The sequence below is a fragment of the Rhyacophila brunnea genome, unplaced genomic scaffold (genome assembly GCF_057557595.1).
Source record: "Rhyacophila brunnea isolate RB1 unplaced genomic scaffold, BYU_Rbru_1.0 scaffold_2, whole genome shotgun sequence".
In the NCBI taxonomy this organism is placed as follows: domain Eukaryota; kingdom Metazoa; phylum Arthropoda; class Insecta; order Trichoptera; family Rhyacophilidae; genus Rhyacophila; species Rhyacophila brunnea.
The window spans coordinates 17,403,339-17,429,096 of NW_028232859.1; the positions used below are offsets into that span (position 1 = coordinate 17,403,339).

Below are 25,758 nucleotides of genomic sequence, written 5' to 3' on the forward strand. Positions count from 1 at the left end.
AATACATAGCATGCAATTTCGTTTTTTTTTAATAATATATTGTAAAGTGTTTTAATCAATAAATACGCATATAAAAAACGAAAAATATTTTTTTATTTAAAGTCAAAGATAATCTTACAATATTTAAAAAAAAAAACGTTACAAAATGTGAATTCGTTCAAGGATCCTATCTTATTATTATATATATATATAAAGTTTTCTTTAATGCACAGCAGAGATATTTGACTAATACATACTTAGTTTTGATGTTGTTATATTTATTTATAAAATAAAACATCGTGTTTTATAAAAATGGAAATATGTATAACTTAAAATCTTTTTATTTATATCAAATCTAATGGTTACAATATTGTACATATTGACAACTGCGAAACTGGACCACGTGGCAAATTTGTGCCAGGCTTTGTATTAAATTATTGGCTATGATGTTAGAAAATATGTACCACATTATAAATACGTACGGTGGGTGACAAGAAAGAGCGGGTAGGTGGACAAGCAAGACAAGCAAAATATGACAGACGTTAATATAGTAGCACCGTAGAGAGTGACGTATTATTATAGTTAAGTAGATAACCAATAAATGTATCACTTGGCTAAATTCTCCTGATACCAACCTTCCAAAATCTAAATAATTTTAAATGGCTCAAATTACATTTTCTGCCTCGCATACTATAATGGTTACTATTATTTAATTCTGTATCATATAATTAAGTAACTATGAATGGTAACAAATATTGCTGAACTTCTTATTTTTATACAATACTCATCCCTATTTTCATCGATTATTGCCTATGTCAGTACTACAGTCTCATAGCTACGATTGGAAAAATACGATATTTTTATACGAATATAACGTATTGGTGTTTTCATATGAATAAATAAACTGATATACTCCATTAAGGGGGTGTAACCATATTTAGAGGAAAGACGTGTTTTTCAGAGTAGTTTTGATTTATCCTCGTCGAGGGAGTACTGCTGCTCGGCAGGGGCGCGGGATGCTGAGCTGCCTTCACACCTATAAATTTCACTGCGAATTTCCCAACGGACCTCGTCCATATTAAATTTAATGTGATCTACATACCGTATCCTATTTTTAATTTGGCTCATATGACTAATATGGAAGATATTTAAAAAGTCGAAAACTTCGATGCCCAACTGAAAAATGAAATTTATATTTACATGAATTATAATATATTACTGGATAAATTGTTTGTATTTTTCATTGTTCTAATTTTTTTTAGATAGTTAATATTTTCTTTCTATTTTTATTTATTCAATGATTTAATTTATTTTAATTAAGTACCTACCAGGGAACACAGAATTAATGGGAACTGAAATACCTAACGGGTGTGGAGTAACAGGCAACCGTTCTCGAGTGTGGAATAATATGGAATAAACTTAAAAACGTATCAATAATACGTCATTCTAAGCTTGTCCTTCGTTCTCACAACTGCACTCGGTTTATGCACTGAAGCTCATTCAATAATGGTATATTTTAAGATTGCAACACACACTATTGCACGTCTATAATGTGTGTTTCATTTTCGTGGGTCACTCACACATTCAAAACCCTGCTTCCAAATGTGGTGTATTAAGGTATAGCCTAGGGCCTAGATAGATGAGTTTTATTTATTCATCTGTTGGGTGGTACCTACTATATTAAGTTATAAACATTATAAAATACTTACAATATAAAAAAATATCTCAAAGATCAGGTAGGTACATATGAAAATTAAATAAGTATATTAATAGTTAATTTCCAATAATATCAAAGAATGCTATTTGCGTCAGTTTGGTTTTACTGGGAGGGTATGACATAAAAAGTTATGCCTTGATAAATAAATGATTTAAAAAAAACCTATATGTATTATAAATACATAAACTTACATAAATAAACTGTTTGGAGATTTGTTTAATACAAATAAATATACGTACTAACGATCGTATGTTAAGTTCCGAATTGATACCTACATTTATGCGGCAATAATCTTATATTAAATTTATCATATACCTATATATAGGTACAATCTATAATATTATGACATATCAACATTCTCTCATTCTCCATTTCTATACAATTGAAAGGAATTGACTAAATCTAATGACCAGTCATCGCGACAATCACCTGTTCGCATCCTCTCCATCAACATAGGACAGGAGAGATCATGAACAGAAAGAATTAGCGACGTCTGTATGCAAAGTGCCGCCCCCTCTCATTTGTAGTCTCAAATATTATGCAAAATTGTCAGGTGTATATCTACATATCTTATCATGTTAAACTAAACAGACAAATGCAAAAAAATCTTAAAATCAAAAAAAATGACATAAGTACACAAATAACCTACTAACGATTAGATCATTTCTACAAAACCTAATCTCAAACAGCGGGGGTTTTAGGTACGTGGAGGTCTGAGGCACTGACAAGTATGAAGGCCCCCTTGAAATGTTTTAAAACTAAAATATCGGTCCTTTCTAACGAAACTACCGCCACTGTTTCCAAAAGTTGTAATGATCGTATTCGTTCCTTCTTATGCCGCTTTACATTTGCCGCCCCTAGGCAATGCATTATCTACACGCCCGCACGATACATCAGTGGAAGGATTGGAATGAAAACTACTGTGGCTTCCAAAGAGTTATTTCCACACCAACGCGCATTTATGACAAACGGAATTTCCCTTCACTGTTGTTGATAGGGAAACCATAAAAGTCTCCATATTGTATATATTGTGTTCAACATATTTGCTTATACACCCCTCCAAACATCTACGTAGGTAGCAGTCACGAAGCGTGGAGGTAGGCTGTTAAGATCCGCCATAATTAGTGCACACTAAACTTTGTCAGTCATATGTATTTGTTTTCATTGAAATAAGACTACAATTATTTACTGATGGTGTCAATAGTTTTTAAAATTCAATTAAACCCTGCGAAAACCAAGCCATAATAGATAATAGTAAAAAAATACTCGTCTATCTATAAAATATTTAAAACTATGCAATTAAATCATAATATATAGAACTTTGGATGTTTTATAGATAGAATAATATTTTTTATCTATTATAGTTTGGTTAGGCAGGGCTTAATCAATTTTAAAAAAAATAAAGTCAACAAACAAGTATGAATGAAAAAGTGTGCACAATTTTATCGTATCGGCAGGGCTGAATTGATTTTTAAAAACTAACCAAAGCCATCCGTAAATTGTAGCTTAGTTCAATAAAACAAATGAGTACGACTAACTAAGTTTACTGTGCACTATTTATGTCAGATCTTAACAGCCTCCCTCCACTCTTCGCTACTGCTACAAACATATATGTAGGTAGGTAGTAGTGGGTATTAAAATGGTTATGTTAATGCATGATATCATTGATTACCTATTTACATAGTTATAGTACGATTTTTCCTGTCAACACGAAGCTTCCGGTTTTGTATAACAGTAAATTATTAAAAAAATCCATTGCTTTTACATAATAATATTATTAATATATACGATTACACACCTAAATTCATAATACTATTGAATTAAAAGTTTTTTTTATTAAAATATTCACTGTTTATTTCTCACGCTAAATTCCTAAGATTTTTTGATCGACTAATTAGTATATAATCATCTCTGGAATTTATGACTAATCAACTATATATTTATATATATTCCAACTATATATTTCATTATGAGAACCATGGTTAGTATTGGTCTTTGAGCGCATAACTACTTAACTAATCAATAAAGTCTTCTGAAGGGTGTCTGTTGAAGGTAGGTAGGCTTTGGTAGATAGCTAACTGAAAACAAGTCCTACGTAGGGATTCCAATCCCGGGATCCCGCGCTATTTTCGATACCTATGAATCCCGGGATTGATAAACATAATCCCAGGATTTCGGGATTGATTTTATTTATCAATTTTTATGGAAAATAAAATAAAAGCGAAAATAAAACAGAAAAAATACTTTTAATAAAAAATAACTACATTAGACATAAACTGAGTTTGAATGAAGTTTGATTTATACCCATGTGTAGGTTGCCGATTCATTTTATTTTCTCACATGAATTATTAAAAATGAGAAAGATTGGAAAAAAACAATGCTTCGCACATTTAACAAAGTAATTTCACCATGATATCATACGTTTTACGGCAGTTTCATATTTGGCTGACTAATTAGATTTTGCAGGTTGAGCAAGTAGCTGACATCCATTTCTCGTAAAAAAAACAAAATCTGTTAATACAACCTCTACTCTGTGTAGGCCCATATGATCCTATTAGGATCGGACATGGTCGAAAAATTAGATTTATGATGCGGAAAGGCCATAAGTACGCCATGATTATTTGCTTTGCTATTTTAAATCTCGCTAATCCATTCATTATGTCTTTACTATCAGAAACAGCAATCTCGTATTAAATTCACATTATTATTTATATTCCAATATTATTTACTCCATTAAACTTGTGTATTTCCAAGAATGAACGTATACAATATTAACAATAAATGTCTTAAATAGTATAAATTATACTAGATTTATTTTTGACCGATTTTATCAATGTTATTTGTAAATATAAACATTTTATATTAACAATGGAAAAAAATGCCAATCCCGGGATTGTCAAATTGTAATCCCGAAATCCCGGGATCAGAATTTTGGCTCGGGATTGGATTCCCTAGTCCTACGACAGCCATATTTACAGTTAGTACTTGATTTTGAATTTTTTTCATCTTCAATATTTTACTGAACAAAAATAGTATTGTTTACCTTTTTATAACAGATAATATTATACGAAAAAAGGACAACAGGCACTAAAACTATTTCTTATGCAGAATTCCTACTAATTGACTAATTATAAAATCATCTCTGGAATTGATGACTAATCAAAATACCAACTATATATGTCATTATCAGAAACATGGTTAGTATTGGCGGTTGGGTGCATAACTACTTACTCAACTAATCAATGAATTCTCCAACCAGCACCGTCCAGAACGACTCAACCGCAATTCGAACTTGAACTAGAAAATTGTGCTATCACGAGAGTCGGACGCTCAGACCATGAGACTATGAGACGAAATGAATGTATACAAAACAAAGGTCCTGTTAGATTTTATTCAAAAAGTCTTAATTCACGTGATACTATGACACCGGTTTTGATATTGTGTGTGTATGTTTTAACAATAAACTTGAAGCGTTTTTATGATTATGTTAGTTTCTGCTAGCATTATAAATAGTACCAGGCCCAGTAGGAGTAGATACAAGCCCGTCTAGCCAGCAGTCAATTTATTATCCATTCCTACATATACGACAGATAATGTTGACAGTGCGTTCAGTATAATTGGTGTCCATTTGTGTCGTCCACGCTGTCTTCTATTTTAGATATGCCGTATCGGAATATTAAAGCAAACATTGAGTCTTGTGTGTCGTATAGTACTGGGAGGAGTGAAGCCAACAGGTTCATTAACTGTTCGACAACCAAATCATCTAGTTCACGATCCTCAGTCATGAGGTCTTGAGGAAGAATAAGAACAAGTAATATTCCATGTACTTAAGTAGATTGTATTTTTTCCGTTTCTGTGGGGGGGTCCGGAACCAAAAACGTCCCACCTTATTTGCGCGCCTGTGGAAACTACTAAACATATTTTATTTTCAATATTTTTTTGTAATGCTTTCCGAACATTTCCATTGAAATAAGCAAAATTTAAACCAAATTAGTCGTAATAAATAATAGGAATAAGTATATATAAAGTACCTATGCATACAAAATAACATTAAATAATAATTAGCACTCCTGACCTCGGCTTTCCGGACATTTGCTAAGTTTTTCTTTAATATCCGTTTCCGGAAGATTTCATAAATATAATATTTTAACAACGATTTTTTAAACTATCGAACAAAATTCAAAATTCCTACTGTGAATTACATTCCACCTACACTGTAACCATATGGTTGTTTATGGTATATATTGATGTAGAATATAGAATAAACTATGTATTATAAAATTCTGTACAGTGTACATAACTAATTTATTTTATTTATTTTGTTCAAACCTATCTCGATGTTTTCTAAATAGTTCTTCCAGTATCGCTAACTATACAACAAAGTTTGAACTATCTACTGTAATTGCATTGCAAAAGTAAATACGTATCTGATATGTAAACAATTAGTGATATTATAATATGTCATTATTATCATTATAATAATATAACGCAAATCATAGAAAAGAGAATAATAATTATTGTGTTATCAAGCGTATCTATATTTTTTTTCTAATACGACTATCATCATCACATGTAATGACTTTATAATTTTATTATTATTATTTACGTATGACAGGATATTGCATTATTTTTTTAAAATTACATGCCCATGATGCATGCAATAACACCGATGCAACCAATGATGCAACTAAGTTAAAGTCCATTTTTTCTATTCAACAAAAACCAATAAGAATCTGACTAGTCTCGACTTCGCGCTAAATATTTGTGTCGCAAATGCAAAAATAAAAATAACGATATTCACCGTTAATTATCTAGATATCTGCAAACATCAGCAATCACCTGGTTAACGTAAGCAAAAATGAACTGTTTGTATTTGTTTATTACATTATATGAATTCACTTCACGTATGATTTTTGTCACTGTTTTGTTATTACTCAAGTTCACTTTTGCTTCACTCACAATATCATCTGTTTACTTTCAAACTAAGTATACAATGGAACATATTATTTGAAGTTTGGAACACTTTTGTGATTATTTGAATTACTGAAGTGTAACTGAGTAATGATAAAATTCTTTGAGGTTATGTATACGAGTTGCGCGCGCAGTCGACATGGAATGGTAAACTGAGGTACGTCACCATGGTATGAGTCCGCAGCGACCATCCTACCGCGGCTGTTGTTGAAAACTAGAAAGCAGAAGCATTGAACGCGTGGAAGAGCGAAACGCGCTCGGTTCACATCACAGTTTAATTATTTCATGCAAGGTCGCAGGGTTTTTCTGTACTCTTCGTGCGGCTGGTTTTTTTATCAAACTCTGCAGGTAACATAAATAATAATATCATTAAATGTATGCCATAATATGGTATTCTACCGACTTACGCGGTCAGCTGTAGATGGCAGTGACGTCCCGTGATGGTAGGTAGCACATACGTTGTATAGGAGCGGCACATTATAAAGGGCGGCGAAGGAAGTAACTAAGTACAGTACTCTCTCAGTAATCCGCCACCCCAAAAACCAGATATGTGTCCAATTATTAGTGAAAACGGCGGATTATAGTGCATAAATACAAAATATTGTAAAAATAAAGACAGTTATTTCGTAAAAATAGTTTTTATTGCGAAATTTGTACTACCTAGCGACTTACGGGTTTTTTATGATCAAAATCAATTATTTATTAAATTATACATAGGTATTAATTATTATAAACTAAGTTTATTACTATTAGTACATATTACTCAGTAAATCAGACGCATACTGCTCAGATCTTTCTGGTATCCTTTCTTCTAAAACATTTCGCTTTAGCTTTGAGTTTTCAGTCGCCCTCTGAATCAATTCTTCTAATGAAACCAACGTCTTCCGGTTCCCAGTTTTCATCATCTTGTTTATGGAGGGCCACAGCTTTTTTCACGTTTAAATTATTGCTCGTTCCGGTAGTTTGTTCCATGCCTCAGCTACGTTAAATACGACGGGGACAGCTGGTATAGGCGCGCGGCGGACTACTGAATTTTACATACGAATACCAGCAAATTATAGAGCTTGATTTAGTGATTTTTAACTAGTAAAAAAACGGCGGATTATAGTAGTTGTCGGATAATCGAGCGGCGGATTACTGAGAGAGTACTGTAATACAAATATTACAACTTTTGAGAGCAGTGGCGGTTATCAATGAAGCAGACGATGCAATCGCAGCATTAGAGATGTTAAAAAAATAATCGAAGCATAAAAAATCCTGACAACATAACTATTATTATAACAAAATTTTCACAATGGTGCCTCCAAACTTGTCAGAGCTACAAAACCACACGTAACTATAACCAACACTGATAATGGGTGTCGTGGAAATACTCTATTTCTTAGTAGATGGTGTGTATGTCAATTTAAATATTTTTTGTGTATTTGTCTGTTTAAGCCGAAAATAATTATTAAAATAGATAATTAGGTACCTAACGAATTAGCAAATAATTTGAAAATAAAAATCGGTGTGTGTACTTATGTACGCGCGTTAGAAGTTATACTTCTTTGGCGTAACAAAACAAAATAGGCCGTTACCTGAGTCTATTAATATTACCTACGTTGGATTAGGTTGATGAAAAGTACGCGATTCAACTGTGTCTCATAGAGCACGTGATAATTGTAATTTAATTATTGTATTGAACCAAAACTCATCTTTGCCATACAACGGTTATAATCGATTCAGAAGTGCCCATGATCAAAATCAAATTTTAATATATTTTTGAATTATTTACCAACTCAACATTCACAAAATTTATTTATTTATTAATAAGTATATAATTTTACTCATAAATAATACTTACATAAATATAATATAATAAATATAGCCTCAAATCATGATACATAATCTTTACAGTGAAAAATAAATATACACTCCAATATAATGCATGTGCATGTACCCTTAAGACCGAAATGCATATAATCATAATAATAAATTATGTCTTGCATCGGCGCGCGCAACTTCGTCACACGCCAAAAATACACTCGGATCTGTTTTCCCAAACGCACTGAAAGAAGTATAACTTCAAAAATGAAAGGGGCGGTATTCTGCCTGCAAGTCTGCCTAGGGACGTCACTGGTAAATCGAACGTCGATTCTGTCATTCTAATGAAATTAAAATACATTAGAAGAATCAAAGAAAGTAAACCCAAATGGTATGCGCAGGGAACACAGAATTAATATGTGTGTGACACGCGTGATCAATCGCAACTAGCTGCATTTTTATGTTTATTCCGACTCTTTTAAAGGAATTTCCTAATTTCCTACAATATAGTTTATAATTATTGATAAGTATTGGTTATATTATGTTAGCAGGTACATTTCAAGAAGAAAGTTTTTGGGTACCTAATGTAATGAACAATAATAATAATCTAACATCACTTTCTTTTCACTAGACATGTAGTTCCTATTCACTTTACTTGTAATTGAATTTACCGTAATAATTAATGTAATAGGAAATTAATTCTGTACCCTAGAACCGAACTGTATTAACTCCAAAATTTTCAAAAGTCACTTTATTGCACTAAACTTCATGATTTTGCCTCTTCTTTCGCATGGTAAACAGTATTAACTCCTATATCAATTATTTCCTGAGATATTGCGTTTTAAAGAATATTAAGTGCATCTTGATTTTGGAATCAAAGAATACTTAAGTCTTTTAATACTCTTTAGTTGTGGGTGTTTTGTTATTTATTGATATTAAGTCCATTCAGTCAAAACAACCAATACAATTAAACAGTATTAAGTGTTATCTTGCGGAGTTAGTACGAACAATGTTTGACACTTGACAGACGACCGCACATTTTTGTTGTATTAACTCCTTTGTGCGAATGTTTGAAACAGTTTTGCATTGAAACATTTATTCCAAATAAGAAAAGTTAATTACATTAATGTCGGAGAGAAGTAAACGTATTCTGGACTTAGTGAAAATACAAACCAATAATATTATTGATGACTGTGATGAATTACTACCGCAGTGTCAAACAACGATTCAGAAACGAAAGGTAGGAATTTATAATCAGTTTTATGAAATCAAACAATGTTATTAAATTGTACATTAAACCTGGCTGATATTTAAGATAATAGTGTAGCTTGATTATTCGAGTTTGGAAATAGTATTGTTTAATTTTGTTTTAGCCGAATGTCTTAGTATTAAATCCATTAATTTGGTTTGACAAAAGATCCGTGAAACAAAAATACAGTATTCATATTTTCATTTTTTAAGATTGATAATGGGTTATTTTCGTTTTAGATGCAGGGAGTTCATCAATTGAAAGGCAAATAAATTCACCCCTAGATGACTTGATTTATGTCGACAAAACTGTGGCTGGTTATCAAGAAATAAGCCATAGTGATATTGTGTGTGATGATAATCTGTATGCATTTGGTCAGAGTGGTAACATCGTTTACTATGCAGTGTTGGAAACATCGGTTGCACCAATACAACCCACTCTCGCTTCAGAGACTTCAGATCTTCTCCAATGCGATAACATTAATATTTTACATGAAACATCTTCACATATCGATGAAGGTTGTATAGCTGACGATCCTGATTACCATCAAAGCGAGAATGGTTCTGAATCAGATGTATCAGTTTCGGAAATTTCAGATACAGATAATCAAAATTTGACTAATATCGTGGACGAATCACAACTGAATGTGAGAAAGGGGAAAAAAAGAAAGAGAAATCCATTAAATTGGAAAAATAACATTAGAAAACAAAAAGTAGCAGCAGGAGAGGAACGTCCGATTAAAACACAAACTATCCCAGCACAAAGAGTTCTTGCACCCTGCAAGACAGAATGTCGCCTTAAATGTTCCATACATTTTTCAGCTCATCATAGAAATGAAATTCACAAGGCATTTTGGAAAAGTGAAAAAACATTGACCACAAACGGCAATTTGTTGCGTTAAATGTAAAGTCCGTACCGATAAAAAGGAAGAGAATAACAAATGATAAAAGGATCGATAAAAGAAATCATACACGTCAATACTACTTTGAATTAGATGGTCAGTCTATTAAAGTGTGCAAAGTATTTTTTATTTACCTTTTTATATTTCACAAACATTTATTACTACTGCACTATCTAAAAAGTCTGTTGGAGGAAATGTTGAACACGATAAAAGAGGAAAGCAACCGCCATCAACAAAAATACCAGAATTTATTAAACAAAATATTCGAGATCATATTAATAAATTTCCAGTTTTGCAATCCCACTGTTCGAGATTATTATTAAAACATACATTATTTTTGTAATATTATTAATTAATATACATTTTTAAATCAATATTGAGTGTACTTTATTCAACATAATATATCCCTTCACTGAATGTTAATGGCACATAATACTATTTGAAGCAGTACTAAAAGTAACATAATATTTTTTTCTTAAAGCTAAATAGTATTAAGTGTTTATTTTCTATATAACTAAGTTAAAACACTGAAATATGCACATATACTGTGATAAGTATATAAAATAATCAAATGTCTTCTCAAAAAAAATTAAGAACTATAAAACTTTTGCCAAAACTTTAATACAGAAGAAAAAATATATTTCAATAAACTTAAAATGGCTCTACTGAGAAATTTTGGATATGGCACTTAATATAGTTCAGTTCTAGGGTACAGAATTATATTACTAAAACAATTATTGATATCGAATATTCATTTGGGATGGTAATTTATATAATAGGATGCATACTTCGCTTACTTACTTCACCATCTTCGATCCTGAGAGGATCATAATATGAACTTCCACAGAGCGAAGGTTGTATTAACAGATTTTTTAAAGCAACCACAAATAAAAAATATTCTTATATTATCAATGTAATCTTATACCGTTTATGTAACTTTTATTAATAATAAGAATTTAACAACGAAATAATAATACATTATTACAATGTGTTTTGACAAATTATTACTGTGTGACTTGAGTTGGCCAGGCCACACGCTATTGACCTATTATATTATGCCCATATAATAAATAAATACATACCTGAGTAATATTGTTAAAATGTTCAGTGCATCTATTTTATAAACGAGACTGCTATAGGCGGCTATAGAATGTAGTTTATCATATTTATGTATAACAATAAGTTAACCGTCCAAAATTGTCAAAACTGTCTACCTCGCACAAAGTTAACATATCCAAGAGAGGTACTGTTAAAACATAGCACTTATTATAACAATTACAACTACCTAGGTATCCTCGATAGCCGCTGATAGCGATCGATATAATTATTGTGCATAGAATAGATGCGCAGGTTTGTTATGTGTACATCAATTGCGGAAATTCCAATATTTGCGGTTGGAATAATTCAAACAATCTTTTATCAAGTAATGCGATTAAACGAATACAAAATAAATACATATTGTAGAATTATATACTATAACCAGAGCGTTGGAGCGGAGCTCGGAGCGGGAGCACGGAGCAGTGGAGCATTTTTAAATAAGACGGTTATAACCGGTCACCCGGTTAGTAATTAGCAAAATAACCGCTAACCGGGTAGTATTTTTCCTCCGTTTAATTGGAAGCCCTAAGTGGAGCCATGTGTTTTACCCAGAGCACCGAAAATTTGTAGTGCTCTAGTGTTTTTTATTATTTTTAAGAGTTCGTCCAGAAATCCAATGAAAATATTATATTTGCCACTTTGCAACACTGGAATTATTTGAACACTGCCGAATGATAAATAACCTCACTTTTTTGACAAGAGGCAGATAATTGAAGACGATTTGCTGCCGGGATATTGATAAATAGAATTAATAATGGAAAGGACGATTAATAAACCTTATTTCAAAACTATGTACTTATTTTATTTTAATTTAATATTTGTATACATATAATACCTATAAACCATTTTACCCATAGCGGAGTTGAAATGGTCCGCTCCAACCCCTGATTGTAACAAATGAATATGTCTACGATAATGTACATTGTACTTAATAACATTATGTGTACCGTGCCCATATGGTATGACCGAGTATGGTGTCGTTATCTTATTATATGAAATTCAATATTGCATTTGGTTACACTACAAAATCGATAATAATATTATAGTCATTGATTGTGAAATGTAATCAAGTGCATCCAATTGCACAATCTAGACATTCTTATTTCGATTGGTGTATCATAAATCACACATCGTATGTTGTATTACAGATTCCCAACCTTCTTCGAAGCATGGTCACATTTTATAAAAACGGAGTATCGTGCGACTACTCACTGTCATATTTGTATGAAGGCATTTTAATAGGATGGAGGCAATTTTATTATATCGTTTATCAATCATTTAGAATCTGTTTATTTTGAATAACGTTAAACTTTCTAGCATAGGCTTATGTCTATTTTTAAATTAGCAAACAAAATTCATTCGGTTCGTTTTACTTTTATTTATTCTTTTGACCATGTCCAATCCTTAGAAGATCATATAGGCCACCCCAGAGTAGAGGTTTTTATAAACAGATTTTTGTTTGTACGAGAAATAAATGTTATCCACTTGCTCAACCTATTATATCCATACTCATACAATATGTGTATTTGCCAGACCCTAGATACGAACCTGGAACCAGTGTTGCCATGTCTACTGATATTTTTTGATATTTTGGCAATATACTGAATCTACTGCAAGCCGACCATGAAAATTTGGGAACCTGCGGCCCGCGGCGAAATTTTTTTCCTAAAACAGAAATCTACTGATATTTTGTCGAATCTACTGAATTTTTTTTACACATTCTACTGAAATTAAAATTTTTGACTCAGCCAGTCTATGGTTCAGCCGCTCGACCGTCGTGGACGTTAGTTGACTCATTTTACTTTCGGATGAAAGCAGTCAACTTTTTCTAGTCTCTTTTATTTTATTCGTTTCGAATTCTTGTATTTTAGTAAACAATATTAATCGAGTCACAATTTCTTGAGTTTCATATAAATACACATAGATGGGTACATAAATTTTACACAATATAAATAAATTTAAATGTTACGAAATTCCATTTCAACAATATCGAATTCAAATATGGAGACACTGATTGGAAATAAACTTGAATGTTGAGTCAAAACTGATGCAATGGGAAACGGTCCTCATTTATGACGATTACGTATTTACGATTTGTAATTGTTTTACATTTAAGATATACCTATCTTAATTTGATTACTATTATCGTATATATTGATTCAATGAGGAAACATTACTTTCATCTAAGAAACATTTATGGCACGAGTTTTATCTTAGTCCTCTTACAAGGTTAGTTATTTGAAGACATCTTTGTAGGTATGTATTTGATTTAATTATTTTTAAACGATATATTGACAACGGTTGGATACCAAGATATTTTTTTATCAACAACTTTCCGCAATATTTGGAAAAAGATTTTTTTTATATCCGAGGCCTCTGACTGTGACTCGCTGTCATATTGCCTCTTCTGTTCTAGAAGGGGATCCGCCAATCAAGTCCTCACTCCAATTCTCTTAAAGAACTTTACAATTTCGCCAAGCTCTTCCGCCTTACCCACCGCCAGGACTCCTTTCAATTCGTCGACATTCTCAAAAATATCCGCAATTCGCAGGTGTACTCTGTGTCAGTCAAATTTAGGGCATTGCACTGCTATATGTACAATGTCCTCCAAAACATCACATTCATCGCAGAGCTGCGAATCGATTCTTCCCATGAGGACATCAAATCTTTTACCCATTGTGTGACCTATTCTTAGCCTCAGTTATCAGCTTAACCTCATTTCTCTTCAAAGGAGACTCTACAAACCAGGGCACCAACCGTGGGGATAGTAGAATGGACTTTTAAGTATTTTAAAAGTAAAGTACCTTTTAAGGATTTTTAAATAGTTAAATTAAGTAAAGTACCTATATATCTGCAGCTCATACGGAGAATATATACCTACCAGTATTTTTTGCTTAGTAAGCACTCTTCATCGTAACAAAGTGCACATTTATAATAATAAATACAATTACGGTATTATGCAAGGGCACTTTCACACTTTCAACCCCCATAACATATGAAACGGGGCGTTTAATCCCCTTTTTTGCAACGCATGCAACCCTCAAATTAAAGCCGCAAATTGACAAGGGTGCCCCTCGAACCTAATAATAATAATTAATAAAACTGCGCAGTATTGTGCATAGGGGGGAGAATATTTAGATAATTACAAAAAACATTACCTTATAAAAACTACACAAAATTTAAATTAAAATAAAGTAAAGCAGAGAATACAATAAAGTATTATTAAAAAAACATAATCTCATTCTTACACCATTATTTACTAAAAAAATCACATCATGAATAAAAATGAGATGATATTATAGATAATATTAAAAAATCTTTATATATATAAATAAAAATATGTAGCAGGGGATCAAGATTGACTCTGTCCAGTCCTTGGGCCATACACCACTTTTCCAGATCATGTTGCATTATTGATGTATGATTCTTTTTCCATCATCATTGACCTTTTTTAAGGCTTCTGCAGATATGCCATCGCCACCTGGTGACTTGTGGGTTTTTAGTCTCTTTATCGCCTCTATCACTTCACTAAAAAATATCTCAGGTTCTTGCTCATCGATACGTACGTCAACCACCTCATCATCCTCTTCTGTATCTCTGTATAGGGCTTCACAATATGTTTTCCACCTTGCCGTGACCCTATCCAACTCCATAAGTAGTGTGCCGTTCTCTTCCTCGATGACCCAGTTCATTTTCTTGAAATCTCCTGTGATTTCTTTCACTTTTTGGAAAAGATCGCGAGTTTCTACTCTGACAGCATGGGTTTCGATGTCTTCACACTTATTTCTGAGGAAAAGATACTTGTCCCGCCGACAGAGTCGCTGAACAACACTGTTTTGTTCAGAGTACCTTGCATGTTGTATAGTTGAATTAAGTCCCTTATTTCTAAGATCGGCTCTTGTTTGTATGGCCTCCCATGTTTCATCAGATATCCAGATTTTGCAACGTTTCCGATGTTCCTTACTGTTATTAAGTTTCTGGACTTCCTCCATCGCGCATAAGGTGGCTTCCTTCAACTTATCCCATGTTGTTTTGACATTGTCGCTGGGGTCTACGTATAGTGATGCCATTTTACGATTTACCTCCTCGCTAAATTGCGATGTCGTAGTATCGTTAAATATAAACGGTCGAGTATTCTCACATCGTTTAGTCTTTTTCAACTTTAGTCTCATATTGGCAACAAGAAGTTGGTGGTCGCTACCGCAGTCTGCACCTGGGTAGGTTTGTACATTAAACACTGATGACCCCCATCTTTTATTTATTGTTATGAAATCAATCTGGTTTCTATAGCGATCACCAGGTGAGATCCATGTATATAATCTCCTAGGGTGATGTTGGAACCATGTATTCATGATTGCAAAATCCTGCTCTACGCAAAGAATCTTCCCCTCTTGCGTTGCGATTGCCATGTCCAAATTTACCGATAAACTCTTTGAGATGATTGTCATTCATGGTATTACCGACTTTGGCGTTCATATCGCCTTGAACAACGGTGATCTCTCTTTTGGATATTTCTTGGATTGTGCTTCTTAGCTCCTTGAAAAATTCTTCGCTATCCTCGTCTGTTGATGCAGCTGTATGCGCATATACTTGTATAATGTTCAGCAAACATGGCTGGGCGTTGAGCTTTATTGTTATTATCCTGCCACTGATCGAATTGTATCCAATGACACTATCTCGGAGAGTTCGTGGTACAATAAAAGCTACTCCGTTTCGACTTTCGTTTTGTCCTGAACAATATACCATGTTGCCAAGTTCAGTCTCGACGTGTCCGGATCCTTTCCAATGTGTTTCGCTTAAACCCATTATATTTACGTTGTATCTCTGCATCTCTTTTTCGGTGATTGCGAGCTTTCCGGGATGTTGTACAAGTCCCCTTACGTTCCATGTACCTACCTATTTTCTTTGGGATTTTCGTGACCGATTTACCAGTATCTGATTTCCCACACGTTGCCTGATAAATCACACCCGTGTGCCCAGTAACCAATTTCACACCACGCGGCCCGGACCCTGCGTGGCACCGGGTGTTAGCCGGATCGCCTGACGTACTGTTACGATTTTGATGTTGCATTTCATGTGGTTTTCGTGGGATTTTAATGGTGGTTGGCCCTACGAATCCTCGGAACGCGCAAGCCTCCTCACCACGACAAGGTGGAGATCCATTAGGTACTCGTATCTAGTTTACCATAAAAATACAATACTATGACAGATAGGTATAGGGGTTGATATCGAAAAATCTCGTCTCGATAATAATCGAGATAGGTACAACCAGGTACAAAAGGTCAATCTCGGGAGATGAATTTTATGAGGTTTTGAAAATTCTTATTTCTTGAGAAATCAAGATTTTTTCACTAGGCAAAAATAACAATGGGAAAAAAACTTAATGGAACTACTAACACTACTCAAAATTTAAAAAGTCGTCGTTATAAAAAATGAGACAGAAAAGATTAAAAAACCCTCGATTTTGATTCTGAACGGAACAATAACGGAAAAGGCAGAACATTTAATTATAATGTTGATTTCTCGAGAAAAAAATCTTAATTCGAGAATTCTTAGAATCTCGAGAAATCAAATTGAAAAATGCTAGATAGATACGAAATATGATTGATGAACATTAAAATAAACGATATTATTTAATGCTACAGCTACACATTTTGAATAAATCCGTGGCATTTTTGTAGAATGAGACCCATTACGATGACCCCTTTAGAAAGTTTTCAACTATAATCAGTATTATTAATTGATATAATCCAGAGCACATTATTACATTATGCATGTTTTATAAAAATATCCGATGCATCGAAATAATCTTTAAATTAATAAATGATATTAATACGTTTTGTACAATTTAACAAAAATATCATGTGGGTACTTATGTATTTTAAAAGATAAATGTTTCGTGGGACATATATATAATGTACCTATATCTAAATATTTCACCAGATAGTGAGCTGACCTTTACTCACCTTTTTATTATTTGTACCAAGAAATTCGAGAAAAAAGCATATAAGAAAAACATAATATGTTTAGAATTACTACATAATATCGTCTTTTATCTAAATATACCTACTAGTTCACATAATCGGAATATAATGTAGTATATAAATTGTTTGTCAAGTAATTACGCTGGTGAAGAAAGATTTTTAGTATTCACTAGACATCATTGGTGTGAACTTAATTACCTACTCAAAATGAAGTTGTATCTTATATTGTTATTGATTTGTGTTGTACTAGCAGGTATTTGTTACACTAGTTATCATATTATTGTGTTGAAACGTGTTATAATAGCGCCTGTCCACGTGCATGAATTTACTTGCACCAATAGTGTGTATTTTAAACTATCGCGATAATAACTGTTTATACGTAAAAGTGCTGACTGTCTCGCCAATCTCATTCTTCAAGAGTAAGCGAGACGTGATATTGTCATTTTACGGTACTACTTGACGGTCGTGAAAATCGGTTAACCTCAAAATGAATCTCTACGCGGTGTACCTAGTTCGTTTTTTTCAGTAGGCTCAGATATCGAACAAATCCCAACTGTCGCGTGAAAATTCAGAAGCTTCCGAACTTATTTGATGCATGCATGCAATCTTGCAACTTGCTGGATAATACATGTTTACACGTGCATTGCGTTTCGCTAAAAGGTGCGAATTACAAACAAAAATTACCATGTCTCTACTTTTGTCAATTAATCAGGATTACAAAAATGCACCAGTTCACGCGTTTTGTGATAATACTATGTATAAAGTGATTAAAATAAAACACAGTGTGATGTAGTACCTACACAAGTTATTTTTCCATTTAGTTTAACAAAAGTTAGTTAACATGTGCATAGTTTAAATGTATAAATGTTCAGAGATGCATAATATATTTACGAAAACGTTATTATTTCTCTCTCCTTCTTTCCCTCTCTCTAATATCAAGTTCTATTATTTTCCAGTGTGTTCCAACACGCAGCAATCCATAATTACACCGATCAGAGTGTATGACCTCAAGGATGACACTTTGAAAAACATTACTTTTCACCTAAATACGAGGTTAGTCACATTGAGCGCAGATGCATCAATTATAAACCATGTTTCTACTACGAGTATTTTCTTCTATACTTGGTTGTTATGTTTTATCTTTATTATATATATTTTTATTAAAGATTCAATCCGGAAAAGTCACAAATATTGATAAACGGCAACCTGGAAAGATTAAGAAACTCCACATTTGACTTTACTAAACCTGTAAAAATCCTCCTACATGGATATATGGGTGGATTGGATGCCCCGAGCAACTACTATTTGAGAAATGGTTTGAACCTATTTTAAAATTACTTCTTGACTATTATAATCATATTAAGTACTTTACATTCGTAATTTTAATTTTCTATATTGTGAATCATTCCATCCAAAACCGTCTCTTCGTATCGTTAAAATAACCCATCATATTACAACATAATATTATGTTATAGGTATGTTTATCATTAAAATATTTTTTTAATGTTTCTAAAAAGATACGTTTTGATTAATCAAAATAATTTATTTCAAATTGCAAACTTCATATTTCCGATATGTCATCTGGTTAGCGGAGCATTCACCTTAACACCAAAAAATATACAAAGTCAATATTGTGTAGGTACCAACGTAGAATAAAATAATTACCATAGGCCGGAGCCCATCCACTGCTGGATGACAACCTCTCCTATCCTCTGGCGATAGTTTTTTGCTGTTACGAACTTTCTTTGAACTTGATCAGTTTGTCAATCCAGCGAGCTCTAGGGCTGCCCTGTCTCCATTTACCACTCCTTGGGTACCACTGCATGACTGCATTTACCCAACGTTTAGCCATTTGCATCTAATATAATATGATAATCCCGAATCTTTATGATATGCTCTTTATGTTGAAAATCCGAAAAAATCCAAAATGGAGCTTGTATGGAATTTTCAGAGCATAACCCTGGATATTCCTTAAGGGGGGACATGCTCGTCGAAGGTCAAAATTGAGTTTTTATTGTATTTTCAAACCATGATCCTGGACACTCCTTAAACGTTGTAGATAATCTATTTATATAATTTTGAAGCCTTATTATCCTTTATAGTTATTTTAAACATTTGATGACTGCATGAAGTATTTTTGTTACATAAAATAGTATTCTTTTAAACCTCTCGCTCTAATGTTTTAGAATATAGTCATATTTCGGTACAGAACTGTGCAGTGGTGGTAAGATTTTTTACATTTATTAATTTTTAAACGCATTTATAAAACTATTAGTATAATTTATTACGAGATAATTTTTGTAAAATATTCACGATAAAAAATTATTTTGATAATCTCTGTGATCCCAAATTTGACAAGAATTAGGCATTTTATTATTCAAAAAATCGGCAAGATTAACGCATTTGAAGATGATTCTAAAGATACTTATTATAAGCTATGTCTTTGACCATTCAAGTGTGATAAAAATCTTATGAATAATGATTGCTTTATAATAATTATTGACCTAAGAATAAGGTAGTGTTTTTTTGAAATACGCCATTTCTTTTGTCATTCCCTAGTGGTTAAGCTACAACATACGGCCGTAGCCATAAAATGACAAACTATAATTAAAGTAGGGAGTAAAATTATGTTAACGCGCGTGTTTGAACATGTACCTAACCGAATTTTTTTTTATTTTTTTTTAAACGGTACATGTTCAAACACGCGCGTCAATATCATTTTACTCCCTACTTTAATTATAGTTTGTCAATTTATGGCTACGGCCGTATGTTGTAGCTTAACCACTGGGGAATGACAAAAGAAATGGCGTATTTCAAAAAAACACTACCTTATTCTTAGGTCAATAATTATTATAAAGCAATCATTATTCATAAGATGTTTATCACACTTGAATGGTCAAAGACATAGCTTATAATAAATATCTTTAGAATCATCTTGAAATGTGTTAATCTTGCCGATTTTTTGAATAATAAAATGCCTAATTCTTGTCAAATTTGGGATCACAGAGATTATCATTATAATTTTTTATCGTGAATATTTTACAAAAATTATCTCGTAATAAATTATGCTAATGGTTTTATAAATGCGTTTAAAAATTAATAAATGTAAAAAATCTTACCACCACTGCACAGTTATGTACCGAAATATGACTATATTCTAAAACATTAGAGCGAGAGGTTTAAAAGAATATTATTTTATGTAACAAAAATACTTCATGCAGTCATCAAATGTTTAAAATAACTATAAAGGATAATAAGGCTTCAAAATTATATAAATAGATCATCTACAACGTTTAAGGAGTGTCCAGGATCATGGTTTGAATATACCATAAAAACTCAATTTTGACCTTCGACGAGCATGTCCCCCCTTAAGTGTTGTAGATAATCATTTTATATAATTTTTAAGCCTTGTTATCCTTTATATTTATTAAACATTTGATGACTGCATAAAGTATTTTTATTAAAATTAAAAATATTTTTTAAAAAACAGTAATACGCGCGTTACCATGATCTTACTCTTCTTCTTCATTCATCTTCATTTATCGTTTGTCAATTTATGGCTACGGGTGTATGTTGTAGCTTAACCACTGGGAAATGCCAATAGAAATGGCTTATTTCAAAAAAATACTACCTTATTGATGCTCTGAAAATACCACAAAAGCTCCATTTTGACCTACGCTGAGCATGTGGGCCCTTAATGACAACGACTCAAAAGCATTTTAGCAGTTCATCTACATAGACAATGTACGTCTTTGAATCGATTAACCCAGTGGCAATAAAAATCGTATAATTCCAGGATTCCTCATTGCTGAAAAGTGCAATGTGATATCGGTTGACTGGCAGGACTCTGCAGCGGGTGAATATGAAGACGTCGTAGGTCGAGTTCCACATGTGAGTATGATTGTCGCCTCCTTCATCGATTGGTTGAACCAGGTGGGAGTACCTTTCGACAATTTTCACCTGGTTGGCTTCAGCATGGGCGGGCAACTTTCTGGTTTCATCGGCAGAAACCTGAAGCGTGGTCGTCTGAATTATATTACAGGTGACAATAAAATTGCTACGACGTAATAATTATTATCAATATAACAATATGTCTCAATCTATTTGTAAGTAGATAATGTAACAAATTAATTTTTAACAGTTAATCACAAAATATTTTACATATTATTTAATCACCATTCCCAGTAGGACGATGTATATTAGATATCGAGAGTAGGTATTTATTATATATATTGAGAGTATTTTCAGAAAATTAATACGAGTTGGTATTGATTAGTTGGTATTCAATAGCCTGAATTCAATGACAGAACGATATTGTCTGAAAAAAACAAAATGTGAATTTGTCCAAGTTGCGGGATTCGAACCCGCGACCTGCGGATAACGAAACAAATATGCCAGCCTAACCTTCACGGTATTTCTTAAGTAAATATATTATGTACCTACATACTAATATATACGTATATGTATATTAACTTCAACCCGTTGAAATTATTCTTATTTGATCAAAGCAGACGGTTTTCATTGATGATTATATAATGTTATTTTATAGTTTTGGATCCAGCGAATAAAATTTGGGTGGACAGAGACGACAGGGTTAACAATGGAGATGCCAACTACGTGGAGGTCATTCACACAGACACCAACCTCTTGGGCTTAAAAATTCCAACGGGGCATGCCGACTTCTATCCCAATGGAGGAGGAATGATGGCTGGGTGCAATGGGGATAATGGATGCTCTCATCAGAGATCCTGCGAGTACTTTGCTGAGACGCTTGGCTACGGTACTGGATCAGGCATCTTTACAGGAAAACGTTGCGGCAGTTATGAAGAAATGGTGAACGGAAAATGTGCAAATCAGGGAACCGCTATTATGGGAGGAATTGCAGTAAAAAATATGTAAGTTTAATGGACTTATTTATATTTTTTTTCACAATATATAATAAAAGAAGGTACATTGTGCATCTGTTAATCACATAACTATATATTACAAATAAACGATATGATAATTGTACTGTAGATAGGTAGGTGTACAGGTACACCAATTTATAAACTACGGGACCATTATCTTGCTTAAAACGTCGACAATTAATTAGAGAGACAGGATAAGTATCGCTTGCACAACCTCCCCCCCCCCCAATTTAAAATTTAAATGAAATATGATAAAAATTATTAGAAGGTAAATAATATAATGATAAAAATTTAGATTAATTATTGTTCATAAAATTCCGCTACAAGTTCATATAGCGCTAGTGAACTTTTGTACCTTGCCTCATAAATATTTTGTCTGAGAAAGTGTAATTTTAAATAATAATATTAAACTGAGTAGGTACATTTACTGTTAACGATATCAATATTTTAGTAATTAATTTATTTCCCTCTCTCTATCTCATATACCTGCATATTAATAATGCTAGTAGGTATATTATTTTTAATTTGTAGCCATATTTTTCTGTGTTAAATATTTTTTTATTTTGTCAAACTTTTCTGCCAATTATTTGTTATTTCAATGAAATTTTATTCAGTGTTTTTATTTTTATATGGAGGGATTAATGTCCGTTCGATACGGGGGTTATTGTCGGGAGGGGTAAATATCCCGGATCTATTTTTTTACTATCATAATACATCGAATGCAAACATGAAAAGTATAATCCAGTAGAATCACTAATTTTGCGATAACGGTCGCAATAATTATGTGCCGTCATTGATTTGTTAAAAGCAGCGTGAATCAGTGAATATACAATCAAATAATTTTTCATATTAATATTTTGCCTTAATCTAATGCACTGCTTGTGTTTATTTTTCAGAACCGGCATTTACTATTTGAAAACAAACACAGAGCCTCCATATTCACAAGGATAACGCATAAATTATTGTTATGCATATATTCAGAAAAAAAACGATATATCAAGTAGCGGGAAATGTTGATGTTCTATTGAAACAGTTCGAATTGTGATTTTTGGTACAATATTTCGAATTACTTGGTTTTAGTTTAAGATAACAACTTAAGATTGTGTTTCTACTATATATGTACTTAATATATAAAAATACAATACATACCCAACTACAATAATAATTATATTCACCCTGAAAAACATAGTCATGATCCAACCCCATAAGTTCTGAGGATTTGCGTTATTTATTAGACCTGTATTATATTGAAAATATCCGTGCTAAAGAGTAATTTTAAAATAATATGTTAAGTAAATCATTTTTATTATAAACAATAAAAACATTCTACTTTTGCACATCAAAAAATAATCCATGCTATTAAAAAAAAACGATTGAACAGCGAAATTCTTCGAAAATATACATTATAATATAGGTACGAGGGTGGGTCAATAAGTCCTTAGAAAAGCCGACAGGTGGCGCGACTAGTACTGTAAGCGGTTTGTTTTCATGCAGCGGCACTACCGATTTAGTATGCTGCGAAGTTTCAATCAGATTGGTCGGGTTGTTGTGTGTTTCTCGTACATTTTAAAAAAAATTTTGCTTGTGGAAAATGGAAAAATGGAAAATGGAGAAAATTGAGTTTAGAGCTGTTATTAAACATTTTAATATAAAAGGGTTAACAGCAAAGGAAATAAAAAATGAGTTGGATTTAGTTCACGGCATATCTGCTCCTTCACTTGCAACTATTTATAACTGGTTAAATGAATTTAAACGTGGTCGTACATCAACAAAGGATAAACCACGCTCAGGACGTCCTGTAGAGGTGACTACACCAGAAATGATCAATAAAATCCACGATATGGTGTTAAGTGACCGAAGATTAAAGTTGAGTGAGATAATTGAGGTTACAGGGATCTCAAAAGGTAGCGTCATTTCTATTTTACATGACAAATTGGGCATGAAAAATATTTCTGCAAGATGGGTGCCGCGTTTGCTCACAGTCGACAATAAACGCAATAGGGTGGTGGCCTCTAAAGCCCTGTTGTCGCTCATGCAACGCAATCCGGATGAATTTTTTCGTCGCTTTGTGACTGTAGATGAAACATGGATACACCACTATACTCCCGAGACGAAAGAACAGTCAAAGCAGTGGATTGCGAAGGCAAACCATGTCCAAAGAAGGCGAAAACCGTAAAATCAGCTGGTAAGGTTATGGCTACTGTATTTTGGGATGCACGTGAAATTATTTTCGTTGACTATTTGGAAAAAGGAAAAACAATAACAGGGGATTATTATGCATCTTTATTGGACCAGCTAAAAAACAAAATTGAAGAAAAACGGCCTCATTTAAACAGGAAAAAAATCCTCTTTCATCAGGACAATGCCCGTGTTCACACATGTTTACGATCAATGGCTAAAATTGAAGAATTGAAATTCGAATTGGTCGACCACCCACCGTATTCGCCAGATTTAGCCCCCAGTGACTTTTTCCTTTTCCCAAACTTAAAAAAATGGCTAAGTGGACAACGTTTTTTTTCAAATGAAGAAGTCATCGATCGGACAAATGCTTATTTTGAGGACCTTCCGAAAACTTATTTTTCTGACGGTTTAAAAAAAATTGAGAAACGTCTAACCAAGGAGATTATGTTGAGAAATAAAAAAAAAATACAAAAATCAAAACAGTTTTAATGCTTTTTTCTAAGGAATTATTGACCCACCCTCGTATTATCCACGATAATTATTATTTTTTACGAACTATCTTGGCCGTATGGTACGTATATCGTTCATATAATAGAGAAAGGCGAGCAATTTTTGACAATTTCAATTCAATAAATATAAAACTAAACGTTCCTCTAAAACACCCACATATAAATTATTTTTACCTAGGTACGAGTAATATAATTTTTTCAAATAATTAATTTCAACAACGCAACAAAACCTGTAGAACAATCATTAATTATGTCATCTACCTGCATTATGTAGAAAATGGGTATCTTCATAAAAAATAAAAAATATCTGGCCTGAAATTGTTTGGCTATACAGAGGCTATACTCATGTAGGTACATTAAACATTCATTCTCTAACTACCCACCTTAAATTTAAAATTTTCCTAGCGATTAAAAATTATTTTTCTTGGCAACGTTTTATTTTTCATTTCTTTTTTTTCT

At 32.7% G+C, this 25,758-nt stretch overlaps 3 protein-coding genes across 5 annotated transcripts in view; 1 reads left to right on the forward strand and 2 right to left on the reverse strand.

Annotated features, from left to right (window-relative positions):
- The window catches only part of Oatp26F (Organic anion transporting polypeptide 26F), a 79,185-nt gene extending 72,302 nt beyond the window's left edge, over nucleotides 1–6,883 (reverse strand). Inside the window, exon 1 of one of the 2 annotated variants that reach the window (XM_085946616.1) lies at nucleotides 6,498–6,883. The gene's annotated coding sequence lies outside the window, so the exon portion shown is untranslated. The remainder of the gene's footprint in view (nucleotides 1–6,497) is intronic. The other variant, XM_085946617.1, reaches the window with a different exon arrangement.
- A 9,158-nt stretch (nucleotides 6,884–16,041) lies between these two features.
- Nucleotides 16,042–16,464, reverse strand: LOC147071982 (protein CFDP2-like). Its single transcript, XM_085946527.1, has one exon. It carries the CDS (start codon nucleotides 16,462–16,464, stop codon nucleotides 16,042–16,044), a length of 423 nt encoding a protein of 140 aa, XP_085802653.1.
- Nucleotides 16,465–17,863: 1,399 nt separating this feature from the next.
- LOC147071983 (phospholipase A1 member A-like) lies at nucleotides 17,864–24,197 on the forward strand. 2 transcript variants are annotated; one of them, XM_085946621.1, is made up of 6 exons: nucleotides 17,864–17,955; nucleotides 18,659–18,755; nucleotides 18,869–19,017; nucleotides 21,499–21,744; nucleotides 22,252–22,597; nucleotides 23,506–24,197. In XM_085946621.1, exons 1-6 carry the CDS (start codon nucleotides 17,910–17,912, stop codon nucleotides 23,558–23,560), a joined length of 939 nt encoding a protein of 312 aa, XP_085802747.1. In that variant the 5' UTR covers nucleotides 17,864–17,909; the 3' UTR covers nucleotides 23,561–24,197. The 2 variants fall into 2 exon arrangements, with proteins under 2 accessions (XP_085802747.1, XP_085802746.1); XM_085946620.1 differs by having other exon boundaries at nucleotides 17,864–18,362; nucleotides 23,506–23,950.
- Nucleotides 24,198–25,758: the final 1,561 nt, after the last annotated feature.